Here is a 10,203-nt window from a genome sequence, read left to right on the forward strand (position 1 = left end):
CTGACCACCTCTCCCTGGAGATAACTCAGTGCCACTGCAACCCGTGAAGATCCGAGTTAGAATTGGTCTTCAGCAACCCATGCTTGTCGTAAGAGGTGACTAACAGGATTGGGTGGTCAGACCTGCTGACTTGGTGGGCACATGTCATCGTATCCCAGTTGCGTAGATCGATGCTCATGCTGTTGATCACAAGATTGTCTCATCCAGTTTCGATTATTTACAAATAGCTGGAATATTGCTGAGTGGCGTAAAACAACAAACACACACACTCAGGGTGTAGTCAAATAGATGTGATGGGCATCTTTAAGCTTTGCATATACTGAAGGATATTGTCAGATCAGGTTTTCCCTCCAACTGTTCTTATGTATGATTGTTTGTTGCAGAACATCCAAGCATCTGCAGACATCCCACCAACGCTGTTGCAGGATGCTGGTGAGGCTGAGGACGCCAACATCCAGGTCACAGTTTACAGGAACCATGCCTTGTTTCCCAGAACTAAGAAGCATTTTGAAGACCCCATACTTGGAGACGGCAACTGGTCCGTGGTGTCCCAGGTGTTCTCCATCGCTGTTGGTATGTGGGCCTTTGAAGAAATAACTACACTCAAAGTCAAAGATACAAAGTCAAATTTCAAAGAGTTACTGTAGTTAATTTCTTTTAAGATTTGGAAGTAGAAATCACTTGGTTGGTGGCATGTCTTGTTTCTTAGGTTATATCAGTGTTATACCGGCTAATATAATATAGCTGGAGTGTCGCTGTCTGTGGTGGAAAACAACTCATTCTCTCATTAGTGTGTCTGGTCTCAACTGTGTTGGAGGATGTTGTGTAGGACGTTGTGGAAGGTGTTGTGAATGCTGTTGTAGATGCTGTTATCTTCGATATTGAAGACGATGTTGTGTAGGACGTTGTGGAAGGTGTTGTGAATGCTGTTGTAGATGGTGTGATCTTCGATATTGAAGACGATGTTGTGTAGGACGTTGTGGAAGGTGTTGTGAATGCTGTTGTAGATGGTGTTATCTTCGATATTGAAGACGATGTTGTGTAGGACGTTGTGGAAGGTGTTGTGAATGCTGTTGTAGATGGTGTTATCTTCGATATTGACGACGATGTTGTGGTATTGATGACAGGGAAAATGTACAACATCTTTCACTCACTCACTAACTCTTTTCCATTGCAGAGGAACCAGTTCTAAATCTGTCTAACCCCATCACTCTCAACTTCCATGTGCCTGACCCGCACGCCTCCCTGGCTGCTGTGTACTGGGACTTCGGGGCTCATGGTTGGTATCCCACCTCAGAATGTTCAGATCTGATTGGTTAATGTTACCTTGATAAAATACTGGAAAGGTTACCTTGATAAAATACTGGAAAGGTTACCTTGATAAAATACTGGAAAGGAATTAACTGAGCAGGAGAATATACATCTTATATCCCTCTAAGAAGAAGATATCAAGTTGCACTGTCAAACAGGGGTTTTCAAACAATTATATTTTTGTTTCAATTCTCTTATAATGCAGGTTGAAATATATTTGCTTGTGATTTAAAACATGTGGTATCTGAATACATATATATCCCTTGTGATACCGCTACAACATTGTTACAATTTGCCTCACACTGCAACAAAGTACCCCAAATTGTCATAATATCTCATAGATCAGACCAAAATAATTGCAAAATGTATTTTTTTATTTTTCAAGAAAGTTTGGCAGGAGTCCATGTGTATTTTTTATGTTTTATTTCTTTTTAACAAAATTTGCAGGATGGATGTGATTCAGATGAAGCATGTATATGGTGTATTTCAACACGTACAGACACAGAAATAAACACTGTGGTCTTGGTAACTACTTGAGTTAATGAAAGGTTTCGAGTTTGGCCTCACATGTTGTGAGTGAGATAAAAATGTACTGAATAAGACTAATTTAGTTGTTTCCAAGTAGTTCTTCTGCATGGTGTTTAATTTCAAGGCAGTATTCCATTATACTGGTTATGTGTAAATGTTGCAATCCTCTTGACCTTGACCTTGTGTTGTGACAGGTGGACTGGGAGACTGGTGTACGGATGGCTGCGAAATTGTCAGCTTCACTGGCAACATCACCACTGTCAAGTGCTACCACCTCTCCAACTTCGCAATATTGCAGGTAGATATTTCAACTTGCTATATTGATTTAAGATAACAGCCTTTATACAAAATCTGAGAAACAGTTTTGAGAGAATATCTCATATTGGTGGCACAAGAGACTTTGAAATAATCCTGTTTACCCAGCAGTAAATGGGTATTATAGGATGAGATCGTAATTTTACTGGTAACCTTCAAGACCCTCATGAGGCCAAGATTAACATTTGAATGCAGTCAGCTTCTTATTGTTTCAAAGTACCGATATCTGTAAGAAAGGCCTGCCTGTCTGTGTTTCAGGAAAACGCCAAGGACCATTACGGCCGATTCATCATGGAGCCCATCATCTACGTCGGCAGCTGTATCTGCATGTTGTGCATGATGGCCGTCATCATCACCTACGTCACCTGCTTCAGGTATACTGCTGGAGATATACACCCAAACAAGTCCTGGGTCTTATTAAGTTCGGTTGTAGTTCTCTACATAGGTACAATTTGTGCGTTCCTGCTGCTCACTGAGTGAACAATGTTGGTGAAAGATTGGATGTTTGACTTGATATGAAACTGGATGTATGATTGCGTTACTGGATGTGTGACATCATGTGTTACTGGATGTGTGACATCATGTGTGACATGTGTTACTGGATGTGTGACATGTGTTACTGGATGTGTGACATCATGTGTGACATGTGTTACTGGATGTGTGACATCATGTGTGACATGTGTGACATCATGTGTTACTGGATGTGTGACATCATGTGTTACTGGATGTGTGACATGTGTTACTCATGTGTGACATCTGGATGTGTGACATCATGTGTTACTGGATGTGTGACTGCATGTGTGACATCATGTGTTACTGGATGTGTGACTTGTTGTTCCAGAATGATCTACATCCCGAAGAAGATGAAGCACTCCGTGATCAACATCTGCATCAGCGTGCTGCTGCTAATAGTGGCCTTCACCATGGGCATCAACCGCACCGACTTCGAGCTGGTGTGTCAGAGCGCGGGGATCGCTATTCACTACCTCACACTGTGTGCAGTCTTCTGGATCACCATCACTTCCAAGTAAGACAGCTACAGCACTGAATCATTCTCATATTTGGAGCAAAATACAAGATTTGAAATCATTTTTGGAGGCGGCAAATATTCAGTAATAAATCAGTCTGATTAATAATCAGATCTTACATTTAGATATGAGACCTCTCGGGGAAAATCTGAGGACACATAAGATGAATTGTCTTGTCGAGCATTGTCTTGAGTAGAATTCCCTAGATTCTTGATAATGATCAGCTCATCTGATTTTCTTTTTCAAATAATGAACATAAGCGATTAAAAAATATTGACTAGGCAGTTCACTCAAAGTTCTCCTGGTGCAACTTTGTATGGAGGTGTTTTCATATCGTAACACAGACAGTTTAGTTATGGAAGTTGATAAAACAAAAGGGAAGTAACTCTAGTGTCACAGTGTTCTCCTGAAACACAGCAGGCCTTGTTACACACATTAGTACATTTAAACAACAAAAGCTGACTGCACTTAAGGGAAGTAACTATATGACACTTTATTCAAATTTGACCTTACTGTTGAACATTATGTATCAACACACGTTTGACATCTTTGCTCCAGCAACATGTTCAAGAAGTTCCTGAAGGCTGAGCGTCCTCCATCACCACCACCAGAGCCGGTCGTCATGCCGCTACCCCCCAAACCCATCCTCAGGTTCTACTTCCTTGGCTGGGGCGTCCCCATCATCATCTGTGGCATCACTGCTGCCGTCAACTTCAACTTCTACTCAGGAAGTGATTAGTAAGTAGACAGCCACTGTAGCCAAGTTTGGGAGTTAATATCGTGGAAATAGGGAACATAAGCATATAGAGGCCACTCATCACTCTCAGATTTACAGCATAATCAGCAATAAAACAGAAAATAATTTAACCCTTGACCATCTTTTGACCTTGTTATAGTTCTAGGTCCTTATAGAATTCTATATAACATTATGTCCTGTCAAATATTACTTACTTAATTAATCTTCTTCATGCTCTTAGCACAGAGTTTTCCAATGCTGTTATTATCTATCTGGGCCCATTGCTGCACCTGTCACCAGGTCCACCCTGCGTCCTTCATCTCTGCCTCCACAGATCTTCTCCAAGTCCAAGTTCTCCTGTCAAATATTATGCCTTGTAAAATGCTGTGCCAAGTAAATCTCTACCTTGCTAAACATGTGAAACATATTGCCATGTGTTACGCACTGCCTTGTAAAACACTCTGCCCTGTGTTTCAGCTGTTTCCTGGCCTGGGAGCCAAGTCTAGGGGTGCGTTCTATGGCCCCGTGGCTCTGCTGGTGGTGCTCAACCTTATCTTCTTCTTGAGGATCTCATGTGTGATTCGTGGACAGCCCAACAACCTGAACGAGACAGATGAGACCGAGGAGATGCACGTGAATGAGATTGAGCTGGTGCCGAACCAGGCAGATACCAACCTGGAGACCCAGAGTCTGACTCAGCTGCATAACGACGATGATGACAACGCATCGTCCATCAGCATCCTGGACCAGGAGAGGCGTCCCATCACACAGCTGCGAGCCCTTGTGGCCATGTTGTTTCTGTATATTGTGGCCTGGGTGTGTGGAGCTTTTGCTGTGGCCAGGCCGTTTAAAAATATCATCCCATACCAGGAGTTAATTTTTAGTTATTTATATGGAGTGACAAGTGCGTTGCTTGGAGTGTTCATGGTGGGATATTTCTGCCTGATGAGGAGGGACTCGCGTTTGAGCTGGAAGCGGTTCTTCGGATGTGGACCTCAGCCGCTGTACAGCTTCCCTGTAAATACTGACCCACCCACGCAGGTGACACAGGTCAATGGCAATGTGGTCAAATCAAACAGTAGTGTGGATGTATCCACAACGTATTCACAGAAATCCTCCAATATTGCTAAGGCTTACCAAATGAAAAACAACCCTGGTAAGCAGTCTAACATCAATCTAGTCCCAGTGCCGAACTCCTCCAAAGAGGGGTCCGTCAGCAGCAACCAGGAGGGGTTCCCTAATTTTTACAACCCCCGACAAAATGGGGCAGCTAAGAAGTTCTGGCAAAAAAATCGCCACACTCATTCAAAAATAATGAACAAAGATGTGAATAAAGACCTCAATTGTGACAGTATGACAGACAATATGTCGACATCGGACATCAACCGAAGACTAAGTCAGGGCACAAACAGTGATGCAAACACGCACCTAAGTATTGAAATACAGATTCAAACCAAAGAGTCGGCGGGCAAGCCCAACATGCAACACGGGGCTAACTTGAACAACCCAGGGATAGCGATACACCACGGGGCTCCGCAGCTCCCAATGAACATCCAGCACAGCCCCGGGAGGATGCCGGGACCCCCCATGGACCGGAGTCAGATGACACCTGTGGGGGGCTTGAAGATTCCTGACAGGGGTGGGGCAGTGAGCCCATGTTGTAATCTGACCCCTGGGGGGCCTCTGCTACCTCAACATCAGCGCTCTCCCAGCGCCTGCTCCCTCGGCACTGGATCCCACCCGAGTGCCTTCACCCCCGTAGCTCCTCGGAATAACACGTTGCCCCGTCAGCTCCGTGCAGGGGTGGTGCCAGTGATTCCTGCAGGGGAGTATGTGGTTCGGGATGGTTCCGTGCCCCGCCTCAGAGACTTCGATGGCCAGAGTCAAGTTAGTGATAATGGGATGGAGATCCTTCACCCGCAGAAACTGCCAGTCTTGCCTAGTCATGTGGACCGTGGCGGTCAGAACGGTTTTATACCGCCGGTCAGTCCTCATAAGTCGAGGAATGATCACATAAAATCCCGGGGACTGAGTCCGAGACGGAACTCCCGTCCCTCGTCAGGTGAACGTGTACATAGCCCGAACACAGCACGACCTTTGTCAGGGGACTATAGTTCAGACAGCAGTCGTTATCGCTGTCACAAACGAAACCATTCAAGTTCATCTTGTGTTGTACCTAGGACAAAAGGTGACGGCTCGAAGAGTCCGGTCATGTCAGATGACCAGTCACGTGACTTAATGTGTCCGGCAGACTCGGATGGTCAGCTGCACAGTCAGCGGAGACCTGTGATCAACGAGTCTGACCATCACTCAGATCCAACACATCGAAAACGCCACCGACCTTACGATAAATACTCGCGCCATCGAGGCATGCAAAAACAACGTTCTCTAGGTTGGGAGGAACAGTTTAAAGATCGTCCAAGGAAAATAGCATATGCATATGTGAACCATTCGTACCAGGAGAAAGTGCTGCATAAACTCATATCACAAGCTAGTGAGAGTGATGACCTAGCAAAGAAAGCCTTTTGGCTACCAAGGTCGATGAGTGAGTATGACCGACTAACGCAGTCGGGATTCCGAGGGCTGTTGGAGGACACAAGTTCTACCTCGGAGGATGACAGTTTTGACAATGTGTGGCTTCCTCAACAAGACAGTGGGGATAATGCATTTAAGAAGGAGACAAGTGTATAGGCATCGTCTCTGTGTATACCGATTTATTGGTGCTTCATTCTCTGTACAGCTTTGAAGGGGAGGAGTGAGTGAGTGAGAAGTTTTATGCTGTTTCTTGGCAATATTTCAGCCATATTACGGCAGGGGACACAAATAGATAGGCTTGTTTTGGGAGTCAAACCCTATCTGTGGTGTGATTGGCAAACGCTTTAACCACTAGGCTACCCCACTGCCCTTACCAGCACAAGACTAATTCTTCTTATGGAATCCTCTTGGAATCAATTCATTTGTTGAGCCAGTTTTATATGTGGTGTAAAATTTACAAATTCATATGATACTTGTGATTTTTTCACGTTTTTCATTTTGTGGCAATTTTGTAAATTATTATTTAAACCGCTTCAGTCATTGCTTTTTGTACTTGGGTGATTGGGGTGAACGATATATTTCCTAGTGTTCCCTAGTTGTCATGACTCCCCGATCAAAGCTGAGCAGAACACTTATTAGTAAACTTTTGTACAAGAGAGTGAATTTTGTATTTTATAGTGGTTAGTGGTAGTGTTTGGCCTGACAGCGTGCTTCTCTCGGCTGTCAGCCTGCTGCAGGGACAGTGATGCTAAGGGGCACCTAATGTGACTGGACATCTCAACTCATTTTACTACAGTAACCAAGGCTAAGTGATGTTTTAGAAAGAAAATTTATGTTGAACTTGAGACACACAAGAAGTACAGACATGTGAATAATTTGTACAGACCAATCGTCATGGAAACATTGCTGGTATTTACTTAATCCATATATTTTTTGGTATGGTTATATTTTGTATTGACTGCTTGAGGTGAGAATCAGGAGAGTTTTTGCTGGTACTAAACATCTGTCATTACAATCCATAGAACACCTGTTATTACAACACATAGAGCACCTGCCATTACAACACATAGAACACCTGTCATTACAATCCATAGAGCACCTGTTATTACAATCAATAGAAGACCTGCCATTACAACACATAGAACACCTGCCATTACAACACATAGAGCACCTGTTATTACAATCCATAGAAGACCTGCCATTACAACACATAGAACACCTGCCATTACAACACATAGAACACCTGTCATTACAACACATAGAACACCTGCCATTACAACACATAGTACACCTGCCATTACAACACATAGAACACCTGTCATTACAATACATAGAGCACCTGTTATTACAATCCATAGAAGACCTGCCATTACAACACATAGAACACCTGCCATTACAACACATAGAACACCTGTCATTACAACACATAGAACACCTGCCATTACAACACATAGAACACCTGCCATTACAACACATAGAGCACCTGTTATTACAATCCATAGAAGACCTGCCATTACAACACAGAACACCTGCCATTACAACACATAGAACACCTGTCATTACAACACATAGAACACATTACAACACAGAACACCTGCCATTACAACACATAGAACACCTGCCATTACAACACATAGAACACCTGTCATTACAATACATAGAACACCTGCCATTACAACACATAGAACACCTGCCATTACAACACATAGCTGTACAAATACAGTACAGAACAAAGAAAAGAATGTGTTGGCATGCTTCTCGTTTTGACCTCCTGTGTTTTTGAGACATGCCATATTCAAAAGCTGTGAAAATCCCAGGTGATTAAATTTAAATTTGATAAGTACCAATGACTAGGGGTCAATACTTACAATGTGATTACAAAATTTGAATTTCCAAGGTCAGAGTTTCATTTATTATTGATATTTAGTATTTTTTATTTTTTGTTCTATGTTTTTAGGGTGGCATTTCAGTAACTTCATCCTTACATTTAAAATTTTGTGAAAAAACTTACCAAGACAGCTTCTGATTTGTGCGTTCATGGTATCCTATTTCATCTGATAACCATGCAGGGAGTGCCCTTGTGTCTTCCACGAAATATCTTCACAGCATGTTGAGAATTACATTTTTAGATTTTAATACTTGCATAATGATCACAATCACTTGATGGTCTTGTCCAGACTGATTATTTACAGTCCTCTTTCATACAGTTTGAGGGGTGGTGGGGTAGTCTAGTGGTTAAAGCGTTGGCTTGTCACGCCGAAGACCCGGGTTCGAATCCCCACATGGGTACAATGAGTGAAGCCCATTTCTGGTGTCCCCCGCCGTGATATTGCTGGAATATTGCTAAAAGCGGCGTAAAACCAAACTCACTCAGTCAGTCATACAGTTTGAATATTGATGTCAGCATTAAACAACAAACAAACTCAGATCTTGCACCTATGACTACAATGTTTCTGTCACTGGTTGTCATGGTAACTGATAAATCCTTACTCAAATGACATGAGTGTTTAGTACCAGCAGATACCAATTCCTGTCTGGTTAAAGTAATGTTGAACAATCCCATCAGCTGATTAATGCCCAATATGTGGTTTTATGTTGTTTTATAATGTGAATGTATTTGAGAGCTGCTGAAATTGTACAGGTTATACTAACTCCTTGTGTACATTGTCCTTGACCTTTCATCATATCTCTCAGGCTAACCTCCGTGTTCAAGCAGCAAGAGAGAAAAGACATCACAGCTCTCGGCCTGTACACATATTGAAAATGTTCGAATATTTAATGCAAATATTTATTTTAACTTACTATCTAAACATGACATGCTGCTTGTTTTCAGAAGAAATGGCATTTTTAAGTATGCAAACTTTTTTTTAGTATTTTCTTCCACTTATATAAATTATGTAGCAACAAATATTCTTGAATCTCATGAATCTGAACTATACAAGTATTTATGATATACCAGTGTATATATATTTATTATATACCAGTATATATATACACAAAGCAGATGGTGACAAGCTTAAAGTATGTAATGTCATCGGAAAGTTATTTAATGTCCAAGGTCACATGTACTTGAGTTGTCCGCCCTTACCTCTACGCCAGACCAATTCTTGGGAACAATACACTTGCTGTGGTCTGTCCCCATACTACTTGTTTTACAACTGATTCACATCAAGGCATTCACAATAGTCAACACGTCAAAACATTTTGTATTGTTATAATTTCTTAGACATTTGTATGATAAACAGATCATGAGTTTTAATCAACTTGTACTTATAACACTGCTTTAATGAAATGATGTAGAAATATGGGGCTGCTTGACTATTTTACACAAGGCTTGATTCCCGAAGTGTACATGGTCGAGATGAGCGAGCCATTTGCAACTTGTATCAGTATCACATGACTACAGTATTGTTGAACATAAAATCATGCTTCCCCTGTAACAAACTGGTTGATAAATATAGTTGCAAGCAACGATGAGGGCTCCTTGGCTTTAGGTCTATCTATTGTATTTGAGGGCAAGAAATCATCGTCCAAAACGGAGCCAGAACACGTTTTTGACAGGCGAGCTGATCTTCCAAATACAGCCGGGTCGCGGGGGTCATGTACCATTTTAAGAAGTTCTGGAGAAGAAATAGTTTCCTCTTTAAAAGGCTGTATCTCAGTTGTTCTTGGGTCTAAGGTCAAAACAATTAGTTATTGAGATATTTGCTGTCAAACTTTGAAATTTTGGAATTAATTTATTTCCCCTTT

The 10,203-nt window shown here is 42.1% G+C and overlaps 1 protein-coding gene across 1 annotated transcript in view; it reads left to right on the forward strand.

Annotated features, from left to right (window-relative positions):
- LOC124288437 (adhesion G protein-coupled receptor A3-like) overlaps nucleotides 1-8,187 on the forward strand; it is a 121,003-nt gene extending 112,816 nt beyond the window's left edge. The window contains 8 exon segments of the mRNA XM_046724955.1: nucleotides 384-573; nucleotides 1,178-1,279; nucleotides 2,034-2,137; nucleotides 2,413-2,528; nucleotides 2,996-3,181; nucleotides 3,741-3,920; nucleotides 4,396-4,423; nucleotides 4,426-8,187. Of these exon segments, the coding sequence (XP_046580911.1) occupies nucleotides 384-573; nucleotides 1,178-1,279; nucleotides 2,034-2,137; nucleotides 2,413-2,528; nucleotides 2,996-3,181; nucleotides 3,741-3,920; nucleotides 4,396-4,423; nucleotides 4,426-6,609 (3,090 nt within the window). The 3' untranslated portion in view covers nucleotides 6,610-8,187.
- Nucleotides 8,188-10,203: the final 2,016 nt, after the last annotated feature.

This window comes from Haliotis rubra, unplaced genomic scaffold (genome assembly GCF_003918875.1).
Source record: "Haliotis rubra isolate DU_JTF1 unplaced genomic scaffold, ASM391887v1 Scf418, whole genome shotgun sequence".
NCBI lineage: Eukaryota > Metazoa > Mollusca > Gastropoda > Lepetellida > Haliotidae > Haliotis > Haliotis rubra.